This window comes from Canis lupus, chromosome 1 (genome assembly GCF_003254725.2).
Source record: "Canis lupus dingo isolate Sandy chromosome 1, ASM325472v2, whole genome shotgun sequence".
Lineage (NCBI taxonomy): Eukaryota > Metazoa > Chordata > Mammalia > Carnivora > Canidae > Canis > Canis lupus.
Genome location: NC_064243.1, coordinates 116732620 through 116759140, shown reverse-complemented (window position 1 = coordinate 116759140; position 26521 = coordinate 116732620). Strand labels below are relative to the sequence as shown.

Sequence of the window (26521 nt, the reverse complement as noted above, 5' to 3'; positions counted from 1 at the left end):
TAGTGCATTCTAGCGGGAGTGGCATGGTACTGGTATCTCCTGTGACCAGTGGTGTTCACTTGGGCCCCTGACAAAGGTGGCATCTGCTTTCCCATCGTGGGGCTTTCCCACCGGGAAGCCTCTCTTTTCTTCCAGTGATTAGCGAGCATCTTGTGGGGAGCTTCTGTGAAACTGCAGATACTACCCTGTTCCTCCCCAGACTTTTGTTTACTGGTCATAGCACGGCTTTGACATATTTCAAGGCTCTGCAGAGAATTCTGATGTGTGAACAGTGCACTGCCCTGTCAGGTTAGATAACTTGGGCAGGACTTCCCTGTGTTGAGGTCTCTTCACCTCAAAACTGACTCAGAGTCCTGACTTCGAGAACGCGTCTGAGGAATCAGTGCAGCGATGCCCATATAGCATTTTGCAGAGGGCCGGGCATAGGGTCAGGGCATGCGACAGGTTAGGAGTGGCTGCACACAACAGAAACCCACAACAATCATGGCTTCAGACACAAGGGCATACTCTTCTTGCACAATGGTGGGCACCCAGATGGCTGGTGTCTCTGTAAGCATCAGGAACCCCAGTGTGCCTGTCTTTCTGTTCCACCATGCCTGTTGTGAGGCTTCTTGAGGTTGTCTCATGGTCCAAGATGGAGTTCTGGCTGTCACGTCCAGAAGGAGAACAACTGGGGATCAGATCGAAGAATCCCCTTTGAGAAGCTTTTCAGGAAATCCCACCCAGCATTTCAGCTTACCTCTCACTGGACAGAATAAATCAGGTAGCTGTGTAGCTGCAAGAGAGGTGAGGAATGTACTCCTGCTGGGGACACTGCCATCCTAATTAAAATTTGGGTTCTGATCCAAATTGGACAAGGAGGGGCAAGTGGCTATCCCATAGGCAGCTTGCCTTGTCTGCCGCTGGAGGAGTGATGGGAAGCCACCAGAGAGTTGAGGGGATGCTGATAAATGTTCTATGAGGTTGTCAAAGCTTAGAGCATTTACTTAATTATCTGCACACTAATTAACTCATGTGAGGGAGACAATCATTGGACAATTAACATAGATAAAAGGGAGAGGGAAGAGGAAAACAACAGTGTAGTCTGGGAACCATGAAACTTGCTGCCAAGAAAACGTGCAAACTAGTCTAGTCATTCAGCCCTTGTGCAGGCTGGAGAGAAACATGTTGATTGTTCATGGGTTTTCCAGAATACCTTGTGTATTTAGCAATGGAGCACATGCTGCAGGCTGTCTCCTGTGCTGTCTGCCAGGCTCCTCCCCTTAGTGCCACTCCCATCATTAGGCCAGATCCGTACCATTTCCTCCTGAATTTCTCAGGGATACAGGATGGGTGGGGTCTCAGGGAGCCCACCCCCTGCTGAGGGAGAGAAAAGGAAGGTCCCTGTACAGTGACCACCCTATCTGGGTTTGGGGCCTTTGCTTTTTCCCCCATTTCCCTTTGCCACTGCCCCCCTACTGGCAGCAGGTAAAGCAAGGAACACACTGTGTGCTGTGCTGAGCACACAGGCAGCATTGGCTCTATGGGAGCTGCTGGCACTCCCCTCTCCTGGCCTCTTTCAAGGCTTGGGAGCAAAAGGTGGGCAGAGTTGTAGGAGCACAGCCAGATGGGAGTCTGGCTGCCTGTCCTCCTTGAAACCAGTGACCAACCCCTTTCCTTACCCCCAGGAAGTCTCTGAGTGCTCTGGCCTTCTCCCCTGATGGGAAGTACATAGTGACAGGGGAGGTGAGTTGTGATGGTGATTGGGTGGGAAGGGATCTTGGGACCGCTCCTTATACCCCTGCCTTATACCCTAGAATAGCTTCTTCCCAGGCCAGAAAGCCCCTTGGCAGTTGGGGGTGGTGGCTTTTGGGCATGTCCTGGGGCAATGCCAATTTCAGCCCTAATAGCCCTTCTAGCCCTGCCTGGTACACAACTTATCAGCAGTAATGGCCCCACCTTCCCCAGAACGGGCACAGGCCTGCTGTGCGCATCTGGGACGTGGATGAGAAGAGTCAGGTGGCAGAGATGCTGGGCCACAAGTACGGCGTGGCCTGTGTGGCCTTCTCCCCCAATATGAAGCACATTGTGTCCATGGGCTACCAGCACGACATGGTACTCAACGTCTGGGACTGGAAGGTGAGATGGCCGGTGGGAGTATGGGCAGGTAACCAGCTGCCAGAGCACCCTGAGGCTCAGGCATTCAGCAAACGAAATGAGATAATTTGGTAAAGTGTTCATTTATCCAGAAAATATTTATTGAACACCTACTGGATGCTGGTCCCTGTTCTAGACATTGTGAGGCATGTGATGAGCTCTCAACTAGTGGAATTACATATTTATTTTCATGTCAACCAGCTGTGACCTTGAGCAAATGATTTGACTTCTCTGTGAGTCATCCTCATGTGTAAAATGGATATACTAGTATCTACCTTATCGAGTTCTGAGAATTCAAGAAGTTGATACAAACTGGAAGACTGGATGTTGGAACAGCTAGGGGAGGACTTGGAGGTGCAGAAATGGGTACCAAGTCCTGGCTCTCCTCATAATCTAGTGTGTGATCTTGAGCACATGACTCCACCTCTCTGAGCCTGGAAGAGGTGGGGAGAAGCACCTTCCTAGCATCTAGGACTATTGAGAGGATTACATCCTGTGAAGGCTCAGCCATGTATGAGCTATAGAGGTTGGACTCTTGGGGAGAGCTCTGGAACTTACACGTGGAAACCTTTCCAAGCCTCAGTGTCCTCTGTATTGGGAATGATATGAGTGCCACACATAGGTTTTCCCATAAAGCAGCTCACTGGAGGACTCAAAGAAAAATGACTTGGAGCAGGGGAGGGTGGGGAGATGCAGGGCTGAGGGCAAAGGCACAAACGATCCAATGGGTAGGTGCTAGAGTGAACTTCTCTGCATTGATTCTTCCAGAAAGACATCGTGGTGGCTTCCAACAAAGTATCATGCAGGGTCATTGCTCTCTCCTTCTCAGAGGACAGCAGCTATTTTGTCACCGTAGGGAACCGACACGTGAGGTTCTGGTTCTTGGAAGTCTCCACAGAAGCAAAGGTAGGTTTCTGCCCCTGCCCCCTTAGCCAAGCCTGGGGAGTAACCACTGAGGGCAGTATGGACTCCTGTTTCTACCTGAGATTTAGAGGCTGTGGTCTCAGAGGCTTTCTGGCCTCCGGTTCAGCTTCTGCTTCTGGGCCTCTCTTCAGGTGCTGTGGGGCCCTGCTGGGAAATATCTTCCCCACCCACTGACCCTGGGACCAGACCTCTTTCCTAGACTGCTGCCTTCCAGCCACTCTGCCTGGAAGTGTGTGCTGTTTTTTCTTTCCTTCTCTCCCATTTGGCAGAATGTCTCAGAGTCCTTCTATTTAGCTATGTGTCATATTCTCTGGTCGGGAGAGTTCCATGGTGACCTTGCTGGGGTCTAGGCCATGTGGACAGTGTCTTACTGTGCCCTGTTATGCCTCCAGGTGACGGGCACAGTTCCCCTCATAGGGCGTTCGGGCATCCTGGGTGAGCTGCACAACAACATCTTCTGTGGCGTGGCTTGTGGCCGGGGCAAGATGGCAGGCAACACCTTCTGTGTGTCCTACTCGGGCCTCCTTTGCCAGTTCAATGAGAAGAGAGTGCTGGAGAAGTGGATCGACTTGAAGGTACACCACCCTCCCTCCTTGCCATCAGTGGGGAAAACACTCTTCCCAGGACATGTCTCAAGGGACACTCAATGATATCCCTACCTGGTAGTTGGTCCCACTAGCTCTGGGTTTGACTGCTCAGAAGTTGTGCTTGTGAGACTCTGGGTGAGTGAGTTTCCCTCCCTGGGACTCAGGTTCCTCATCTGTAAAATGGAAAATGTAAGACACTTAGCACAGGTTCCTCATCTGTAATCTGTAAAATGTAAGGTGCTTAGCACAGTACCTGGTACCCTATAATGGGGTCAAGGCTATAATTGCTCTCCCATGACTATTAGATCCAGTTCCCATTTCTCTTCACTGAGTTCTCTTAGCTGGTGGGATGACCTGATTGATTGATTGATTGGATGACCGCATTTACAAAACAAACTAAGGGGGGATCCCTGGGTGGCTCAGTGGTTTGGTGCCTGCCTTCAGGCCAGGGCATGATCCTGGAGTCCTGGGATGTCCCACATGGTGTTCCCTGCATGGAGCCTGCTTCTCCCTCTGCCTGTGTCTCTGCCCCGCCCCACCATGAATAAGTAAATACATAAAAATATTAAAAAAAAAACAAAACTAAGGTATTATTGACTTAATGTTTCAGTCAAAAAAGACTATTAAAATATGTAACATTTTCTTTTTTTAAACATTTTAAATTAAAGACTGGATATATCTCTAAATTGCAGAACCACATTTCTTCAGGATCTGAGGGTTTGAATCCACACTTTTCTTGTGTTCCCTCCTTTTCCTACTCCTGCTCTTGTGGCTCTCTTCCAGAACTCACCTTTAGGGCTAATGGCACGGTGTCAGGCCTGTGGAAGAATTTGAAATTTCGTCTGTTTTTCCTAGTTGGTTAAACATCATTTTTTTTTTCTCATTTGAATCTTCTTTTTAGAACTTTAGCAGCTCAAGCAAGTCCAAAGCTTCCAACAGATGGACGGTTAGCCCCTGAGCAGTTGTCTTAAATGACTTATAAATTAAATCCCTCTAGATTTGGAAAAGCTCCTCTAATCTGTGTCCAGAGGTCTGGCACTTCCTGCCCCTTCCATCTGTGTATCCTGGCGGGATAGATAGTCTGATAGTCTTTTCTGTATATAGTAACATTTTTCTGTGTTGCTTTGAAGTATCTCTATGAAGTTGTTTTTAAACAGTAGGGGAAAAACATAAGCCTCAAATTCAACCCTGGTACTGCATGTTACCTATCTGAAGTCACAAATTGCTGAACAGATTATTTTCCACAGACAGCTGAGTTCCTCTGTAGACCGTGATAACAGTTCTGTCACAGTTTGTGCCTCTGTCTGCCTACTGGCACGTTTTCTCCAATAGTGACTGCCATCTCCTGACTTCAGAAGTTTAAAATTTGCCAAAATGGGCTCCTCAAACCCAAGGAACTCTAAGGCTTCTCAGAGGCTGAATTCTGCTCTGTTAGTCCCTATGTCTCTGAACTGGGCCACATGCAGCACCAAGTCCACTTGAGTCCCCTTTGCCCCCACAGGTCTCCTTATCTTCATGCCTCTGTGTCAGCCAGGAGCTCATCTTCTGCGGCTGCACAGATGGGATCGTCCGCATGTTCCAGGCCCACAGCCTGCAATACCTTGCAAACCTGCCAAAACCACACTACCTTGGGGTGGACGTGGCCCAGGCTCTGGAGCCCAGGTACGGCCTAGCACAGGGTAGGAGAGGGGCCCACGCAGAGTCTGTCTCCCGACATCCATTCGTGCATCAAGCTTCATGTACCTATCTGGCTGGCCCTGCACTAGAAGGATAGAGCTATTACAAGGCAGCAAAATCTCTGCCACCATGAAGTCTGCAGTCTAGTGAGGGAGCTTGATGCCAAACAAGTTTACAAACAAGGTCATTTGAGATCGTCATAAATGCTTGGGTGAAATAAACCAGGAACTCAGGAAGGAAAGTGCCTAGGGGTCGGGCTATGTTGATTGGGAGCCAGAGGAAGTCTCTGGTGAGGAGGAGCCAGCTATGTGGAGAGGTAGGTCCTAATAGCAAGTATAAAGACCTGAAGGGGAAAGTGCCCTGGGCTTGGCGTGTTGCAGGTACAACTAGAGGCTGCATGGCCAGAGCCCAGTGTGCCAGGGAGAATGTTAGGAGACTGGTCTGAACATTGATGGAAGCCTGCAGGGGAGCTTATAGTCTTTTCTGGGGTCATTGGGCAGCCACTGGAGATTGCAGGCATTGGCATCAGTTATATGGTTGGCCTTAAGCATTAAATCTGTCTGGCTGCCATGTTGAAAGCAGGTTGAAGGGCTGAGCTATGGTGTATCTTCCCCTTTGTTGTAAGGCTATTGGGGGCAAGGGCTACCTAACTGGGTGCTGGGTGCCTGGGGCTGCCTGTTTGTAAATTGCTGGACACTACCTCCTGGGTACCTTTTCTGAGTGACACACAGTGTTGTGTTATAGTGACCAGGCTGCCCAGCCCCCCTGCCACCTTCGCCGTGTGTGCTTTAGTTTTCTCATCTGTGAAATATAGTACCTACCTCTCGTGGATACCAAGGATTCGGTAGCTAAAGCTCTCTAATCGTCGCGTAGTAAGTGCTCAGTAAACTATAGCCTTTGTAGGGAGGCCCTAGGCCAGGGGACAGCACCCCAGCCCTGGCATAGGGACTTTTGGTCATGTGTTGGTGAGGCCAGTGTGAGAGAACTAAGGTACATACATGCCCATTATCCTTCCATGCTCAGAAAAAGGATGGAGCTTGGGTTGGGTGAGATGAGGGAAGGTGAAAATTCAGATGTTCTCAGGGGCCAGGCAGGAACTTCCAGTTAACAACCACTGTACTAGAAGCAAAAGCAAAAGAAGAAGGAGAGAAGAAGTAGAGTTGGAGTGGGAGATGAACCACACCTCAATTATAAGGGATGGCATTGCCAGGCAAGAGGCAGCTTGAGTGTCCCCAGAGGCAGCTGTCATTGATGGCAGCTTGAGTGTCACCAGAGGCAGCTGTCATTGATACTCACACTGCCATTGATGGCGACTGATAACCCATGTGGCCTTGTTAGCTTCCTCTTCTGCAGGAAGGCAGAAGCAGTCTACCCAGATACAGTGGCGCTGACCTTCGACCCCATCCATCAGTGGCTGTCCTGCGTGTATAAGGACCACAGCATCTACATCTGGGACGTCAAAGACATCAACAAAGTAGGCAAGATGTGGTCGGAGCTCTTCCACAGCTCCTACGTCTGGAACGTGGAGGTGAGCCCCTCTTCCTCTCTGCCCCTGCTCAGCTCCCATCCGGGGCTCAGCTGGGGAAAGCTTCTGCAGTTTGGGGAACCCATTCAGCCATTCCTTCACAGGATACTCATGGGCCCCAACTTGGTGCCACGTGCTGTTCTAGGTGCTGGGGACATTCGTTGGGAAGGAAACTGACAAATGTCCTGCCGTGGTGGAGCTCACATTTGGGTGGGAGAGTAATCTCATACACATCATCAGTGACAGCCAAGCAGCACTACCTCTCCAAAGAAAAATAAAACCAGGGGAAGAGAGACCAGGGGTGCTCTCTGAGAACTTGACCTTCAAGCAGAGACCTGCAGGGAGTGAGGGGCAGAGGCATGCAGCCACTTGGGAGGACCGTGGCAGGAGCGTGTATACCTCATAGAGCTTGCTGTGGAGAGCTATTTGTGTAGGTTAGTGCTCTTTAAAGTGTTGAAATTTTCGGAGAATGAGTCTTTGGGGGTGTTTTCATTCTCTAAAGCTGTTCTAAGTTTTCCTTGCAGATAAGACAACTGGTGGGGAAATAATTGTATTCTACCTCTTTTCCCTCCTGAAAATTTCATACTGTGAGGAACATTTGTCCTAGAGAAATTATGTTTTCAGTGGCCCAGTTCAGAATTAGGAGAAATAACTCGATCCTTTTCAACAACCATTATTCAGCCCTTTGTTCGGATCCATCTGCCTTTCATAGATCGGACATTTCTGTTGATAGCACTTTACTCAACAAGAATGTTTTTTAAGTAACTTTAAAATTTTATATATAAATATATTCTCCTTGAAAAAAGGGTGAAATGTTTCAAAGCTAAAGTCTGTTTTGATCTGCCCACCCCCCAATCCTGTTCACTTTCACCCTCACCTTTGTTATTAGTTTATTATGTTTTCTTTCAGTTCTTTTCCTTTGCATTTGCCTATTATTTATGTGTATCTTTCTCCTCAACAAAAATATCTGTGGGTGCATCTTTTTATCAGTTCTGGAAAGAACAGCCAGTACAGATTTAAAAATTGCCTCTACCCCATTCTTTCTCTTCTTCTGCAACTCCTAATGTCCTAACCCTCTTTGTCCTTCAATTTTTTTTTTAAATAACAGATCTAGAAAATCACACAAAGGAAATGTACAGTTTATTGATAATTGTTAGGAGCTATTGATGCTCAATGCCTAGATCCATCTATTCCTTGGGGGTTGCAATATGGTGATATTCTAATTCTATCATTTCTTTTTATTAGTTGGACTACTTATATGAAGAAACACTTCCCCTCATCTACCATTTGGTCACCCAGTGGTACACTTCATATAGGAAAGGCAGGATAAATGCTTGATTCTTTCCCTTTATTTACCAGTTTTCAAGATAATGAATTGGTTCCCTGTCCTCTAAAGGTAACTAGTTGTTTTTATTTAATATCATTATACACTCATATGTAAATATATTGGATATATTTTAATCCATTGCAATTATTAACATTATGGAAGCTCAAATTGTCCCATCTTTGACCATTGGGAGCCTCTTCAAGTTGGCTTCTGAGTCCTCTGGACATGACCCTTGTAGTCTTTCTTTGGTAGCTACCTTTTGTTTTTTGAGATGACAAGATATTCCAGCTTCATCTTGTACATTTCCTATCCCAGACTGGAATCAATCATTTCTTAAAGAAGCCCTAAGTTTTGATTTCAAGTTGAATTGGTACTTCAAATTCATAGTCTGAGTGTTGGGGATGCTCATAGGTATTAGACTGATCCTTCCAGAATGCTAAAGACACGGGGGATGATGGAATTAGAATATCCCCGTTAATCATTTATTTATTCTCACATTATGTGTACAACAGTCTAAGAATGACAATTACTCAATTTTAAAAAGAGTTAAAACAATTTTTTTGTATATGTTCTCCATTCTCTCCCAATTTTAAAAAATAGTTATTCAACATCTATGTGACCTGCTCTTGTAGCCATTATATACCATGTTCTCTTCCTTCTGACCCCATTTATTTAGGGGAGTGTAAGTGTACATATGTATTGTGTTAAAATACAGATAGCATAAAATTTGCCATTTAATTTACTTGTTTTGAGAGAGCGTATGCATGCATGCATGCACGTGCAGGTTCAGGGGAAGGAGCAGAGGGAGAGTGAGAGAGAAAATCTTAAGCAAACTGCAGGATCAGTGTAGAGCCCAATGTAGGGCTCAATCTCACGACACTGAGATCACAACCTAAAACAAAATTAAGAGTCAGACACTTAACTGACTGACCCACCCAGACCCCCCTAAATCATTTTAAAATGTACAATTCAGTGGCATTTAGTACACTCATAGTGTTGTACAACCATCCCTATTATCTAGTTCTAGAACATTTTCATCACTCTAAAAGGAAACTCTGTACCCATTAACCAATCACTCCCTATTCCCATTCCCCCAGCCCTAACCTGCTTTCTATTGGTATGGATTTGCTTGTTCTAAATATTTCATACAAATGGAATGATAGAATATGTGGACTTTGTGTCTGGCTTCTTTTCTTTAGTATGTTTTCAAAGTTTTGGGTCTTGGTTTTTAAGACTTTTAATTATTTGAGAGAGAGAGCACAAGCAAGGAGAGGAGCAGAGGGAGAAGCAGACTCCCCACTGATCAGGCAGCCCGATGTGGGGCTCAATCTCAGGACTCTAAGGCCATGGCCTGAGCTGAAGGCAGACACTTAACCAACTGAGCCACCCAGACACCTCTCTTTTTAAGGTTTATCTGTGTTGTAATGTTTCAGTACTTTATAAGGTTGAATAATATTCCATTGTGCAGATACACCACATTTTATTCATCTGTTCATCAGTTGGTGGACATTTGTGTTGTTTCTACCTTTTGGCTATTATGAATAGTACTGCTATGAATGTTCATGTATAAGGTTTGAATATCTGGTTTCAGTTCTTTTGGGTATATACCCATGAGCAGAATTGCTGGGCCATATGGTAAATCTTGTTAGCTTTTTGAGGAACCATCAGGGTATATACCCATGAGCAGAATTGCTGGGTCATATGGTAAATCTTGTTAGCTTTTTGAGGAACCATCAAACTTTTCCATAGCAACTGCACCATTTTACATTCCTTTTTTTTTTATTTATATATTTAAATAATCTCTGTACCCCAATGGGGTTCAAACTCACGGCCCTGAGATTAAGAGTCATACACTTCCTTTTTTCTTTTTAAAGATTTCATTTATTCATGAGAGACAGAGACAGAGGACCAGAGACAGAGGCAGAGGAAGACACAGGCTTCCTGCAAGGAGCCTGATGTGGGACTCAATCCTGGATCCCAGGATCATGCCCTGAGCCGAAAGTAGATGCCCAATTGCTGAGCCACCAAGGCATCCCAAGAGTGATACACTTCCAACTGAGCCAGCCAGGCACCCCTCACCATTTTACATTACCACCAGTGATGTAGGAGAATTCCAATTTCTCTACATCCTTACCAGCACGAGTTTTTTTGATTTTTGCTTTAAATTATAGCTATCTTAGTGTTTGTGAAGTGGTACTATATTGTAGTTTTGACTTGCATTTCCCTAATGGTTAGTGATGTTGAACCTCTTTTTTTTTTTTTTTAACCTCTTTCATATACTAGTTGGTAATTTGTATATCTTTGAAGAAATGTGTATTCAAATTTTTTGCCCATTTTTTACTTGGGTTGTTTGTCTTCTTCCTGTTGAATTGTAAGAGTTCTTTATATATTCTGGATACTAGACCCTATTAGATATATGCTTTGCAAATATTTTCTCTCATTTTTTGTTATCTTTTCACTTTTTTTGATGGTATCCTTTGATGTACAGAGGTTTTTAATTTTTTTTTTTTAAATCCCAGGGATCCCATAGGTTTTTAATTTTGATGAAGTCTAATTTATCTATTTTTTTCTTTTGTTGCTTGTATCTTTGGTGTCATAGCTATAAAGAACCGTTGCTAAATCCACAATCATGAAGATTTGCTTTTCTTTTAAGAGTTTTATTGTTTTAGGGGCTCCTGGGTGGCTCAGTCAGTTAAAAGTGTCTGACTCTATGTCTCAGCTCAGGTCTTGATCTCAGCGTTAGGAGTTCAGGTCCCATGTTGGGCTCCATGCTGGAGCACTTAAAAAAAAAAAAGTTTGGGGGATCCCTGGGTGGCTCAGTGGTTTAGTGCCTGCCTTTGGTCCAGGGCGTGATCCTGGAGTCCCGGGATCAAGTCCCACATTAGGCTCCCTGCATGGAGCCTGCTTCTCCCTCTGCCTATCTCTCTCTGTCTGTCTCTCTCTCTCTCTTCCTCTCTGTCTCTCATGAATAAATAAATAAATAAATCTTCAAAAAAATAAATAAAAAGTTTCATTGTTTTAGCTCTTCCATTTATGTCTTTGATCTCTTTTGAGTTAATTTTTTTTTTTTAAGATTTTATTTATTTATTCATGAGAGACACACAGAGAGGTGAAGACACAGGCAGAGGGAGAAGCAGGCTCCATGCAGGGAGCCTGATGTGGGACTCGATCCCAGGTCTCTAAGATCATGCCCTGGGATGAAGACAGCGCTAAACTGCTGAGCCACTGGGGCTGCCCCTTGAGTTAATTTTTGTATATACTTGATGCAGAGGTCCAACTTCATTATTTTGCATTTGTTTTGTTTTTTAAGATTTTATTTATTTATTCAGGAGAGACACACAGAGAGAGAGGCAGAGACATAGGCAGAGGGAGAAGCAGGCTCCCTGCAGGGAGTCTGATGCAGGACTCCGTCCCCAGATAGGAATCACACCCTGAGCCAAAGGCAGCTGCTCAACCACTGAACCACCCAGGTGTCCCTAACAACTTTGGGATTTGTTTGTTTGATCAATATTCATTTGAGTATTTGGGATCTCTTACAATTCCATATGAATTTTATTTTTATTTAATTTTTTAATTTTTTTTCCATATGAATTTTAGGATCATGTTTTCCATTTCTGGGGAAAAGAAAAAAGACTGTTTATCTCCATTGTAATCTTTATTTTCTTCTTCCTTATAGCTTTTGGTTTAGTTTGCTATTGTTTTTCTGGTTTCTTAAGGTGAGACATTCTTGATTTAAGATCTTTTTTTTTAAGATTTTTTTTGATTTTGAGAGAGTGCACACACAATGGGAGGGGAACAGAGGGAGGGATAATCCCAGAGGAAAGGAGAATCTCTGGGCCAATTGTGGAGCTCAACATGAGGCTCCATCCCATGACCCCAAGATCACAATCTGAGCCAAAACCAAGAGTTGAACATTTAACTGTGCCACCCAGGCGCACCTGAGATGATGATGATGATGATGATGATGATAACCATTATCTTTTTTTTAAGATGGGATTTTTTTAAAGATTTTGTTTTTTTATTTGAGAGAGAGAAAGAGAAAGCATGGGCAGGGAGAGGGGCAGAGGGAGAAGCAGACTCCTAACTGAGCATGGAGCCCAGTGAGGAGCTCAGTCCCAGGACTCTGGGGTCATGACCTGAGCCAAAGACAGACACTTAACCAACTGAGCCACCCAGATGCCTGTTTTAAAAAAAAAATTTTTTTTAATTCATTAGAGAGAATGAGCTAGGGAGGGGCAGAGGGAGAAGCAGAACCCTGCTGAACAAGGAGTGGACCCAGGACTCTGGGATCATGACCTAAGCTGAGGTAGACACTTAACCAACTGAGCACCCAGGAGCCCCAATCTGCTTTTTTTTAAAGATTATTTATTATTTATTCATAAGAGACACAGAGAGGCAGAGACATAAGCAGAGGGAGAAGCAGGCTCCATGCAGGAAGCCCAATGTGGGACTCGATCCCAGGACTCCAGGATCACATTCTGAGCCAAAGACAGACACTCAACTGCTGAGCCTCCTAGGCGTCCTGTCAACCTGCTTTTCTAATGTAGGCATTTAGAGCTGTAAGTTTCTCTCTGAGCGTTGCTTTTGCTGCATGCCATAATTTTGGTATATTGTGTTTTCATTATCATTTGTCTCACAGTATTTTCTGATTTCTCTTTGATTGCTTCTTTGACCCATTGATTGTGTAAAAGTGTATGGTTTAATATTTATGTATTTGTTAATTCTCCAAATTTCCTACTGTTATTTGTAATTTCATTCCAATTGTGGTTGGAGAAGATTGTATGATTACAGTTTTTTTAAATGTATTGACTTATTTTGTTACCTAATGTGTGGTCTGTTCTGGAGAATGCCCCATGTTCACTTGAGAACATGGATTTTGCTGTTATTGGGTGGCATAGTCTTTATACATTTGTTAATCTGTTTGGTTTATAGTGTTTTTTGCAGGCCTCTGTTTCCTTATTGATAATTTCCCTAGAGCTGTCTTTTTTTTTTTTTTTTTTTTAAGATTTTATTTATTTATTTATGAGAGACAGAGAGAGAGAGAGAGGCAGAGTCACAGGCAGAGAGAGAAGCAGGCTCCATGCAGGGAGCCCGATGTGGGCCTCCATCCCGGGACTCTGGGATCACTCTGGGATCCGAAGGCAGATGCTAAACCGCTGAGCCACCCAGGGATCCCAAAACTTTTTTTTTTTTTTTAAGGATTTTATTTATTCATGAGACACACAGAGAGAGGCAGAGATATAGGCAGAGGAAGAAGCAGGCTCCCTGCAGGGAGTCTGATGTGGGACTCAGTCCCCAGATAGGGATCACACCCTGAGCCAAAGGCAGACACTTAACCAACTGAGCCACCTAGGTTCCCCCTCTCCTTCATGTTTATTTTTTTTTATTTTTATTTTTTAAGATTTATTTATTCATGAGAGACACAGAGAGAGAGAGGCAGAGGGAGAAGCAGGGTCCATGCAGGGAGCCCGATGTGGGACTCGATCCTGGGTCTCCAGGATCATGCCCTGGGCCGAAGGTGGCGCTAAACCGCTGAGCCACCTGGGCTGCCCGCTCCTTCAGGTTTATTTTATTTTTTTTTTAAGATTTATTTATTTATTTATGATAGACATAGAGAGAGACAGAGAGGTGCAGACACAGGAGGAGGGAGAAGCAGGCTCCATGCCGGGAGCCCGACGTGGGACTCGATCCTGGGACTCCAGGATCGCGCCCTGGGCCAAAGGCAGGCGCCAAACCGCTGAGCCACCCAGGGATCCCTGCTCCTTCATGTTTAAAGGGTAGTTTTGGAAGGGAGAAGAAATGTGTGGGAAATATCAGAAAGGGAGGCAGAACATAAAGACTCCTAACTTTGAGAAACGAACTAGGGGTGGTGGAAGGGGGGTGGAGGTGAATGGGTGACGGGCACTGAGGGGGGCACTTGACGGGATGAGCACTGGGTGTTATTCTGTATGTTGGCAAATTGAACATCAATAAAAAATAAATTTATTATAAAAAAATCTAAAGGGTAGTTTTGCTAGGTACAGAATTCTTGGTTAACAATTTTTTCTCTGTAGTACTTTAAATATGTTGTCCCACTGCCTTCTGGTTTCTATGGTTTCTGTTGAGACACCAACTGTTAATTTTATTGAAGATCCTTTGTATGGAATAAGTCATCTATCTCTTGTTGCTTTCAAGATTTTGTCTGGCTTTTGGCTTTCAGTAATTTGTGATGTGTCTTGACATGAATCTTTTTTAGTCTGTTTATCCTGCTTGGAGTTTTTTCAGCTTCTTGAATGTGTTGATACATGTCTTACATCAAATTTGAGAAGTTTTAGCCTCTATTTTTTCAAATATTTTTTGTGCCTCTTTCTTTCTAGACTTCTATGTGTGTATGTTGATGTTCTCTGTGGTCTTCTATAGGTTCCTTAGGTTCTACTCATTTTTCTTAAAATTTTTTCATTCTGATCCTTAGACTGGGTAATTTCAATTGACCTATTTTTGCTTCACTGATTCATTCTTATGCTCACTATATTTGCAGTTGAACCCTACTGAATTTTTATTTTAGTTATTATACTTTACAGCTCTAGATTTCTATTTGGTTCCTTTTTATAATTTTTTTATTGATATTCCATATTTGATGTGACATTGTTCTTCTGGTTTCCTTTAGTCCTTTGTCCACAATTTCCTTGATCTTTTTCAGTATATTTAAGACAGTTGATTTAAATTCTTTGTTTAATAAGTCCAATCTGGGCTTCCTCAGGCAGTTTCTCTTAATTTCTGTTTTCCTGTGAATGGGCTGTGCTTTCTTCTTTTCTTCTCTTTCATTATTTTTTGTTGAAAACTGGGTATTTCGACTATTATAATGTGATAACTCTGGCAATCAAATTCTCCTCCCTGCTAGGGTTTGTTATGTGGGTTGTAATTGTTTAGTGATTTTTCTGAACTACTTTTGTAAAGATTGTATTCTTTTTCTTTTTTTTCTTTTTTTTCTTTATGATAGTCACAGAGAGAGAGAGAGAGGCAGAGACACAGGCAGAGGGAGAAGCAGGCTCCATGCACTGGGAGCCCGACGTGGGACTCGATCCCGGGTCTCCAGGATTGCACCCTGGGCCAAAGGCAGGCGCCAAACCGCTGCGCCACCCAGGGTTCCCTGTATTCTTTTTCATGTGTGGTCACTGAAGTCTCTTTTCCATTATCTGAGTAGTCAGCTAATGATTTGACAGTAGTTTCCTTAAATGTCAAAATTCAGCAGCTTCTTTCTTTTTTAAGCTCCTCCTGGTTATTGTAAGTTAGATTCGGGGTTCTGAAAAAGTTGATTCTGATAGTTTTTTTCCAGCTTAAGGTTGCTTTGGTGGAGGGATAGTTTTTGGAGTTCCCTACTGTGCCATTTTCAGTGATGTCACTTGACCCATATTTATTCTTTGTTCTACAAGTAACAGATATTTACATATAGACATTTGTTGACATCTCCAGTTGTTTTTGTAGTTCAGAGTTCATTCTTTGGAAGACTTGTCAGGAACAGTTCATGAGCCACCCAGGGATCCTTTATTTCTGGTTTTTCTAATTGTGATTTAGGTTGCTATCCATATCTCAGATCATTTTCTTAATGTCTTCTAGCTTATCTTGAAATAGTAAGTTACAGTTTTGATTTGTTTTGTGGAAATATGTTTCTGGTGTGCTTTCTTTCTTTTCCTTTTGTTTTAACTTTGGGACTTGAGTTTGGTCCTTTTTTTGTTTTCCTTTTTATGTAACACTAGTTTTTCTGAATTTTTAGAAGTTGGTATAGTTTGTGGCATGCCTGGCATGAGACTTCATCTGGGGATTGTGAGGTTGAGCTCCATCTTGGGTATAGACATTCCTTAAAAAAAAAAAAAAAAAAAAAACACACAGAAGTTGGTGTTCAAAACATTTTCCTACTTCTCAGGAAAAAATTCCATCTTCCATGATTTTTATACTGTTTAAAAAAATATGGCAGCTTGCCTTTTGATATTTCCTTGTTATGTTCCTGTTTATGTGTACCTCTACTTTGTTCTAAGCCTCCCCTTTACTCTGGCTCTCCTGGCTCTCTCTTGATCAGTTTTGTTTCCACTCAGTAGTTTGCCCTCAGGATAGGCCTTTGTCCTCAAAGAGAGCCCTGGCAGGTCAGTTTTGAGAGTTTATGGGCTTCACTGCTCCAGACTTCTAAATGCCAAACCTAGCACTCAACTACTATTGAAGAAGATGAAACCCTCCTGATTTGATTCACATCTTAGCTCCTAAAAGCTCCCTCACTGACCTAGCAATATCAACTATTTCTTCAAACTCCCCTTCAGACCTAACTGCCAAACCTTGCAGTTAAACCACTATTGGAGAGGATAAAACCCTCCCAATTTAAACTGTTCAGTTTGGCCTGTTGTACCTTCCCATGAATACCTGTTGGCTACTTTGGGTTATCCTTTGTTGGATCTGTCAGGGTCTTCATTGCTTCCCTCTACTTTCTCTCATACACATGATGATGTGTAGATCTTATGACTAGAGGTAGTTTGTCCCTACCTGCTTATCTTTTGGGAGTTAAGAGAATATCTTATCACCTAGTTTTGCTGTATTGTTGTTCATGTGGTTTTGGTCACTCATTTTTATGTGGGGATTTTTTAAATTTAATCATTTAGAGAGTGCATGTGTGCAAGTTGAGGGAGGGACAGAGGGAGAGAATCTTCAAGCAGACTCAGGCTGAGTGCAGAGTCTGAGGCGGGGCTCGGCCCTATGACCCTGAGATCATGACCTGAGCCAAAACCAAGAGTCGAATGTTTAACCAACTGAGCCACCTAGGTGCCTTGTGTGGGTTTTTTAGATTAAAAAAAATCTATGCTGCTGCTATTATCATCTCAGAACTCAGTGTTCCATATTTTGAAATTCCTTTATATGTTATTTCTCTGACTCTCTGAGCTGTATTTTGTTTTTAGAAATAGTTTTGTTCTTTTTCAGGTTTGCTTAGTTATTCTTTCTAGTTTATGGTTGACTACTCTTACTTTTGTCAAAGTTCTTCTATTTCTTTAAACACATTAAACAGAGTTATTTTATATTCTGTCTGATTTTCCAGTATTTGAAGGTGGACTGTTTTTTCTGCTGCTTCTTGCCCATGGTACCTTGTTTCCTTTTTTGCTTAGTGATTTTTGACTGGGCTGCCCATTTGCCTTGGAAATTTATGTGCGAGGATGTTTCATGACCTGGGCTGAAGATGGTGCATGGACAACATATGGTAGCATGTAGTGTCTTTTTTTTCTTGTTTATTTTTAACATAGAAGACATTACACTATGCCTATTTATCTGCAACATGCCTTTTTTTTTTTTTTTTCCCCCACCAAAATACAATAGAATATCCCAGTGCTGTCATGGAAATGGTTGTAATGAATCACTCTTTGCCTTATTCTCTGGGAACTGTAGGTGTATCCTGAGTTTGAAGATCAGAGAGCTTGTCTGCCATCAGGATCTTTTCTTACTTGTTCCTCAGACAACACCATCCGCTTTTGGAACATGGATAGCAGTCCCGACTCTGAATGGCAGAAGAATATCTTCAGTAACGTGAGTGGCTTAATTGTGAACCATATTTTAGGAGAAACAGAGATGTGCTTTAAGCTAGGATAGAGGGGTAGGAGAGAATCCTATGGACCTTGGTGTTAAGCTTCCCTGGATGCAGGGACCAGGAAGCACTCTGTGTCTCCCTCTCTCGTTTCTCTCTCTCTCCTTTTTTTTCTTTCTGAAGTAGCATGGTCTCTCCTCTTCCAGTCAGCTCCTGCCCTCCAGGTATGTGTCAACACAGCTACTCCAGGCAACTTGCCATATTCAATAGAAATGAAATTGTTCCCTAAGTGTTAAGTCAGAACTTCCTGGAAGAGCACCTGGTGGACCAAACCAGGGAGAGGCTTCCCCTGTCTACCTTACTGCCAAACTGTGAAGCCTTGGGTGAGGGTGCTGGCAGGACCCCAAAGAGAGCCATGATGGGAGAATATAGAGAAAATTTTGCTGAAGAAATAGTTGATATTGCTAGGTCGGTGAGGGAGCTTCTCTTAGGAGCTGAGATGTGAATTGTGCATTCATCTTCTCTGCAGATGCTTATTAAGATCTGCACTATGGGGCAGCCTGGGTGGCTCAGCAGTTTAGTGCCGCCTTCAGCCCAGGGTGTGATTCTGGAGACCCAGGATCGAGTCCCGCATCAGGCTTCCTGTATGGAGCCTGCTTCTCCCTCTGCTTTTCTCTCTCTCTCTCTGTGTCTCTCATGAATAAATAAATAAAATCTTAAAAAAAAAAATCTATGCTAAGCACTGTGCAGTGAACTAGTAACTGTACAAATTATGATATAATCATTTTTAAAGATTTTATTATCTAAGAGAGAGAGAGAAAGAGAATAGGCAGGGGAGGGGCAGAGGGAGAAGCAAACTCCCCACTGAGCAGGGAGCCCAACGTGTGGCTCGATCCCAGGACCCGGGGACCATGACCTGAGCCAAAGGCAGTTACTTAATCGACTGAGCCACGCAAACACCCCATAAATAATCATTTAAAAAAATATTTATTTGAGAGGAAGAGTGATAAGGGGCAGAGGGAGAGAATCTTCAAACAGACTCCTCACTGACCGCAGCACTCAGTCTCACAACCCTGAAATCATAACCTGAGCCAAAATCAAGAGTCAGACACTTAACCCACTGAGCCGCCCGGGCGCCGCCCCTATGATATGATCACAAACATGATAATCACCATGAAAGAAAATTGCGAAATGCTAGTAGGATATATAAGTGTCATCTGATTTTACCTGTGGTGTCAAGGGCAGCTTCCTAGAGGAAGAGGCAACTGAGATATGGAGGATTGGAATGAGTAAAGAGGGCAGGGGAGAGTGTCCAAGCCAAGGGACTAGCCTGTGCAAAGGCCCTGAGGTGGAAAAGAGTCTGATGAGTTGAAAAACCTGAATGGTCAGTTTGGCTGACCCTTATGCAGGGTGTGTATAGCAGGTGCCCCTTTACTCCCCTCATCCCCTTCACCTAGTATTACTAACTTCTTTTCCATACCTGTGATATGTTACATTTAGGTGCATACAACGGAAAAATCCAAAATAAGAGGTAAACGTTTGGTTTTCTGACTCCTAAATAGCCTGGAGGTAACCAGTCCAAGCTGTTTTGGCAGCTATAGGAAGTCCTTAGAGACCCAAGAGCCTTCAGCTCTCCACTCTGTCATTTTGGAGTAGCCCTTGACCATGTCATCCAATATGGCTGCTAGAGCTCCAGGTAGAAGAACAAAGGAAAAGGAAGCAGAAGGGTTCTCACTTGTTTTATATCTCATTGACCAGAATTTATTCACAGAGCCTCATCTAGCTGCAGGGGAGGGTAGGAAACAGTTATTCTCAGTAGAGAAGGTTAAATTTGGAGTTCTGGGGGCTCCTGGGTGCTCAGTGGTTGAGTGTCTGCCTTTGGTTTGGGGCGTGGTCCCGGGGTCCTGAGATTGAGTCCCACGTCGGGCTCCCTGCAGGGAGCCTGCTTCTCCCTCTGCCTATGTCTGCTGCTCTCTGTGTCTCTCATGAATAAATAAATAAAATATTTTTAAAAAATGGAGTTCTGTTACTATGAAGAATGAGAGCCTGGCTATTGGGAGACAGAATTGCAGATGTGCTTCAGACCTTCCCAGAGCACTGACCTCAGCCCTCTCCTCCCTGCAGACCCTGCTGAAGGTAGTGTATGTAGAGAATGACATCCAGCACCTGCAGGACATGTCCCACTTCCCAGACCGAGGGAGTGAGAATGGAACACCTGTGGATGTGAAGGCTGGGGTCCGAGTCATGCAGGTCAGTCCTGATGGCCAGCACTTGGCTTCAGGCGACCGAAGTGGAAATCTGAGGCAAGTAAGCCCTGGCAGATGACTAATGTATCTTCCCAGCTCAGGCTTGGGTCCTGAGGGTGGTGTGAAGGAGCCCTGACTTGGGCACCTCTGCTTCCCCACTGAGAATGAGGGACTGTGAATGGCAGTCTGGAAACCAGCCATCCCTGAGAACGTAAGCTAAGCAGTGTCTTCCAGAGGGCTGAGATAGTGTAGCTCCAGGACCTCAGCAGCTGGGGCTTGCAAATAGTGCCTGCATTGTAGATGGGCAAACTTGCACAATTACAGACTAGGGTGACACTTTCACCAGCCATGTAATACTGGTGCTGAATAGTCAGAGGGGATGCCAGCTGGGGCATGAGGGGTCCTGGTGGCGCAGGAGGGGGGCCAGGAGGATGGGACATTGGAGAGCTCAGGCTGTTTACCCCCACTATGAGATTTTTTTAAGATGATACTGGCCCAGTAGCTGCTGACAGAATATGATGGCTGTGACCCCCTGGGTGCCGAGGCCGTTGAGGAATGGAAGGCCGTTGAGGGGGGGGAAGGTAGAGAGCACATGCTCCATGTGGCCTGATACTGCATCAACCAACGTAGTCATTTCACCCACCTCTGATGCAAGTGCTGGTATTAGCTCCATGTCCAGATAGGTTAATGACGCAGGAGAGGCCGGTGGCTAAGCTAAGGTCACACAGCTAGAGTGGAGGACCTGGGATAACTGGCTCTTATATCATCCTAGATAGCCTGTAGGTGGTTTGATTTCATTTGGAGAGAACGAGGAAAGTTTAGATTTGAGAGTCTTTAAGAATGAGAGATTGTAGTGAAGTATTCCCCACCCATAGGTCCTATCCTTAGTCTGACCTCTGACCTCTGACCCCCGGCCCCTCCCCCACCCCCAGGGATCTCCTCTGACACCACCCTGCTCCACTCCTCTTCCCCCAGAGGACTATCCTAGACCTGGCCCATGGAGCCATAAGTGTCTGGGTGCCCACCCACTGAGGTGGGCAAACCATTCTCAAACCTTTGAGAAAGGAGGTTTCTAGAGGAAAAGAATGGTTAGGCATCTCTCGACTAGCTGGCCAGGGCAGAGAGTCCCCCATGTTGCCTCGCGGGCAACATTCTGACATTCTCTAGCAGTGGCAGAGCACCTAGAGCCGAGGGGCGGGGGCTCTGGGTAGGGTACAGTGGACAGTATGTCTCCCAGGATCCACGAGCTACACTTCATGGATGAGCTGGTCAAAGTGGAAGCCCATGATGCTGAGGTGCTGTGCCTGGAGTACTCCAAGCCTGAGACAGGTAAACCTATACAGGGTAGAAGGGGGAAGGCAGGGGAGCAGGGCCCCCAGCAGAGCCATAGAAACGGGTAGTTGATGTCTGATGGGGCTGTGTAAGCGCCCCTGTTGCTGGGCCCTGAGTCAGGGTAGCTGGGATTCTAGAATACAAGAATCTGGAAGGCAGGACTGGGCTGGACTTGCCCTGGTTCTCAGCGCCCCAAACAGCGCTCAGGTTAAAGAGGTGAGTGCTGAATGAAAGAATGTGTGGATGAGCTCGTCCTCCACTGGAAAAGATAGATCAACAGTTATAGATCACATATCAAACATATTATTTTGAAAAAGTTTGATACCTACAGAAAAATCCCATGAGTACTAGAATGAATACCCATGTTCTCTTCACCCAGATTCCTCAGGGTTTTTTCTTTTCAATTCTGTATGACCCTATAACTGTGTGTATGACTTAATCTGCTTCCCCATCTCCATTTCTGTCTCTATGCATGTGTGTGTACATATACTCATGCTAATAGAATACTAGCATATTCATTTCTTTTTTTCTGCTGATTTCTTTGAGAGTAAAGACATGACCTTTCACTCTCCAGTGGGTCTGTGAGCATTTCTTAGGAATGAGGACATCCATTTACATGGCCATGTGCACATCAGTTGTGGAGGTTTCACTTTATCCTATAGTCCTCCCTTTTGTGGTCTTTATTCCTATTTTACTGGCTATCCCAGTATTGTCCTCTATAGCACCTTTCTTTTCCAGTCCAGGTTCACACTTGAGTTTTCATAGCTCTTTTGTCACCTTTTTTCTGGAACATTCCACAGCCTTAATTTGTCTTTATGACTTGGCTTTCTGCAGAGTATAGACCAGTCATTTTATGGAATTTCCTTCGATTTGAGTTTGTCTGTTTTCATCATGATTTCATTTCGCTGATACATTTTTGGCAGGAATAGAACTTAGGTGGAGTCGTGTCCTGATATGTTAGCAATCTTCCCACGCTCTTTCCTCCTCCATTTCCTCAAACACCCTGTTCCCCCACCCTCCGCAGTTCTTTAGATCTGTCTTCATTCAGTGCATCCTTCCCAAGCTCTCCTCTGCCTCCAGTCATGTGTTAGCCCTCAGACATGCCAGGCGACCAGGGTACCACTGTCTGAGGGGTGTACTGGCAGAAGTGTGGCAGCGGGTCATCAGTAAGACCTGGTCGAGACCCAGAGAGCCAGAGCTCCGGGAGTGAGGGAACAGTGTTCTGGGGAGCCTGAGAAGTTGGCAGGGCTTCACATGGGAAGCCAAAGAGTTGGACTTGACAAGAAGGAGCTCTGGGCTCTGCTAGGATATCTGCTATGGGTACAGGTGGCAGAGTGTCCGTATGTACGTGAAGATTCATCCTCCTGAACTGGTGGCATGGGGTGTGAAATGCCAGGGTTTGGGGGCCCTGGGGCAGGACTACAGATAGCTGAGGAAATTGTCCCTTCCTGGGTTTGGGGTAAGTTGGCTGCAGTTACAGAACCAAAGACCCCTTCTTCAAGGCTGGGGAAGCCCAGTCTCATTGCCATGTGGGAGGCCAAGGCATTGAGCAGCCTCCTGGGAACCCAAGGCTACCCTGTCCACTCACAGGGCTGACCTTGCTGGCCTCAGCCAGTCGGGACCGACTGATCCATGTGCTGAATGTGGAGAAGAACTACAACCTGGAGCAGACCCTGGATGACCACTCTTCCTCCATCACGGCCATCAAATTTGCTGGTGAGCCCCTCCCTTCCTGCTTCCTCCACCTTGTTTGGCGCACTCCTTTGGCTGCAAGTAACAACAGTAAGACTCCCTTTAGCTTAAACAAGAGGGGAAAGCAAGCTCTGGATTCAGGCCCAGCTGGATCCAAAGGTTGGTTGGTTTATTTGTTTATTTAACCTTTCAAGACTGCCTCTGTCAGCTGTGCCTTTCTGTGATGGGCAGCATCTTGGTTATCACTGTGCCACTGAAAAGAGATTTTCCCTCTTCCTGTCTATTTTGGCAGAAATTGGGAGCTCACTTCCCTTCTGCTGGCTTGAGGCACGTGCTCTTTTCAGAACAGCTCTCAGTGCCAGGGCTTTGGGATGTTTTCTTGGACCAGGTCTGACTCATGCACCCCCAGCCCATATCTGCCTCTGCCTCCAATCCAGGAGGACCGGAATTAGATGAATGTTGCTCCCCTAAAGGAAACCAGGGTGCCAATCCTGTGAGAGGGCAGGGTGGGCACCGGTGTCCTTGGCAGAAAAATAGGTGACCATGAAAATTGCTGGAAGCTAACTCTGTGCTGGGGAGGATCCTCGCACTTACAGCTGGAGTCACAGAGCCAGTGCGTGCAGGCTTAGGATATTGTGCAGGGCTGCTGACAAAGCCCACACTCAACTAGGAAATCAAAGGGATTTCCTCTGGACTCAAAGGATTCAGTATAGAGGTCCTTGGCCCTAAAGGATTCCAAGGGGAGGGGAGGTGGGTCCTGTAGGGTTAACTGATCAGAACCGAAGAGCATATTCAAAACGATGTTCCAGAAGAATATATTCATGGAGAGAATATACCCATGTACTTTTCTAAGTTCTTGACTATGAAGAGGTTTTTTTTACCTGTAATCTTATGACTGAGAATGTACTACTGTCCCTTGGTCCTCCCTACCTCCTGCCCTACCTCTCTGTAGCTAAAGTTAACAATGTTTGATGTGTCAATGAAGACAGCCAGATTTGACCAGCTAAAACTTCTCAGACATCTTTAAAAACCTATTCGTTCCACGGGATAGAGTTGGAATAAGTCAGCAAGTCTAGCAGTTTGGCCACCAGTGACCTCAGCTTTAACAAACAGTCTGGATCCGAGAGCAGTGATGATGACCCAAGGGGTAGCCCAGGAGTTGGTCCTTAAGGCCACCTTCTACATTACAGGGTGTAGGCTTTATCAGAGTTCCCAGCCAGTCTGACAGGACATGAATCCTAAACCCAGCTCTTGGGTGCTCTGTTCCAGCTGGGCTATGCTCACAACATGGACAATTTTATTGTCAGTATAAACTGGACTCTAGCTGGTCGAAACCTGATGGTCACTGCCATGCTAAAAAAGGATTCGGTCTTTAACAGTGTTATCTGAAACATATCCAAACAAATGAATACAATATGTGTAGTTTGCAGAATAATACGTTGAACTTCCCCATCAAGGTTCATAATCAGTGGGTATGAACTAGAACAGACACACCTATTGTTTATAACCAGTGACTGTTCTGATCGCTTGTGTTCTAACATTGCTAAGCATGTGGGCTCCCCACCCCAGGTTAAGAAGCAGAACATTACCAGTAACTTGCAGGCCTCTCTGGGTCCTTCCCAGGTCACGCTCCCTCCCCCACATGGGACTCATTCCCTTCTGTGGGCCAGTGACTCCTGCTTGAGTTATATCTTGTGTGTCAGGCCCAAGCTTCTCCGGTATCCTGCCATGAAGCAGCAGGTCTGTGGTACCAGGGCTCTAACTGTTTTATATCTGTTATGTCTTTACATCCTCAACACAACACTGAGGTATCTGTGCTGTTATTATTTTAATTCTATAAAGAAAAAAGAAGAAAGGCAAGAATATTTATAGTGCTAACCAGGTGGCAGCCACTGTTCCACAGGCTTCACAGAACTCCATGGGGTGGGGACTGTCAGGCCCTTTGTCTTTCTGACATGGCTTTCTGCAGGGTATAGACCAGTCATTTTATAGAATTTCCTTCAATTTTGTTTTCGTCACAATTTCATTCTGCTGATACATTCTTGGCAGGAATAGAACTTAGGTGGGGTCATGTCCTGACACATTAGCAATCTGGCCTGTTGGAATCAGAGGCATGGAGAGGAAGCCAGGGCTTAGAGCACAGTGGTTAGCCAGAAAACGTCTGGGTCTAATCCTGACCCTGTCCCGACTCTCCGTGCGCCCTGGGACCAGGACTGTGTGACTCTAAGCCCCTGGTTCACATTTGTACAATGGAGTGGGCTGTGAGCCGTCAAGGGGGAGGCACCTATGTTACGGGGCCTGGCCTGAGGTATGTGTGGATGCTCTGATTGCTCATGATGGCATGAACCTCCCAACAGTCTACCTGTCTTCACTTGTCCCCTGCTTTGGTCCCGCCTCCACTCTGTCACCCAAATCACCTTTCCAAATCCCAAATCAGAAGTGGTGCCCGTTCTGTGTCCCTGGCCTGTTTCCCTCTCTGCCCTTGGTCTGCAGAGGCCTGCCATGCCACTGCTCTATCTGTACCACCTCATGCACACAGCTCACATCTTAGGATACTACTTACACCTCCTCCAGGGATCCCTCCCCAGCAGAGTATACTTGCAGTAAGTTCCCTAACTAGGGACCCTGACCCCAGTCAGGCTCAGCAGTGGCCCAGCCTTGTCTAATGTACCACCTCCTTCTCCTCCAGGCAATAGAGACATCCAGATGATCAGCTGTGGGGCTGACAAGAGCATCTACTTTCGCAGTGCCCAGCGGGTAGAGTGGGTTTCCTCCTTAGGGGCTGGGGAGGGAAGCTTGTCATGGGTGTCCTCTGAAGGCCCTGCCTGTCCTGCCAGACCTCAGATGGACTACACTTTGTCCGTACCCACCATGTGGCAGAGAAGACCACCTTGTATGACATGGACATTGACATCACCCAGAAGTATGTGGCTGTAGCCTGCCAGGACCGCAATGTGAGGTAAGGAGCTGCCCTGGGCTCTTAGTCGGCCTGGCCTGGTTTCTTTTTTTTTTTTTTTTTTTTTTTTAAAGATTTTATTTATTTATTCATGAAAGACATGAGAGAAAGAGGCAGAGACACAGGCCAAGGGAAAAGCAGGCTCCATGCAGGGTGCCCGACATGGGACTCAATCCCAGGTCTCCAGGATCACGCCCTGGGCTGAAGGCGGCGCTAAACCCCTGAGCCACCTGGGCTTGCCCCTGGCCTGGTTTCTTTTTTTTTTTTTAAGATTTTATTTATTTATTCATGATAGTCACAGAGAGAGAGAGAGAGGCAGAGACACAGGCAGAGGGAGAAGCAGGCTCCATGCAGGGAGTCCGACGTGGGATTCGATCCCGAGTCTCCAGGATCGCGCCCTGGGCCAAAGGCAGGCGCCAAACCGCTGCGCCACCCAGGGATCCCCCTGGCCTGGTTTCTGAGTGGGACCCGTATGAGACCTAGTTGCGTCTGTGTGCTCATGAGGTGTCAAGTCTCTTTTCCCCTGCCCATTCGGTCCCTGAGGCAGCTGGGTTGGGTGGAAGGACCTAGTGGGTGTTTCT

General features: G+C 45.4%; 1 protein-coding gene across 1 annotated transcript in view; it reads left to right on the top strand.

Moving 5' to 3' along the window:
- Window positions 1-26521, top strand: part of WDR62 (WD repeat domain 62) — a 47435-nt gene that overhangs the window by 6454 nt on the left and 14460 nt on the right. The window contains exons 4-15 of the mRNA XM_025421494.2: window positions 1668-1725; window positions 1948-2118; window positions 2905-3042; window positions 3453-3635; window positions 5149-5309; window positions 6663-6852; window positions 17579-17716; window positions 19839-20017; window positions 21198-21289; window positions 22883-23008; window positions 25674-25741; window positions 25822-25943. Of these exons, the coding sequence (XP_025277279.1) occupies window positions 1668-1725; window positions 1948-2118; window positions 2905-3042; window positions 3453-3635; window positions 5149-5309; window positions 6663-6852; window positions 17579-17716; window positions 19839-20017; window positions 21198-21289; window positions 22883-23008; window positions 25674-25741; window positions 25822-25943 (1626 nt within the window). The remainder of the gene's footprint in view (window positions 1-1667; window positions 1726-1947; window positions 2119-2904; window positions 3043-3452; window positions 3636-5148; window positions 5310-6662; window positions 6853-17578; window positions 17717-19838; window positions 20018-21197; window positions 21290-22882; window positions 23009-25673; window positions 25742-25821; window positions 25944-26521) is intronic.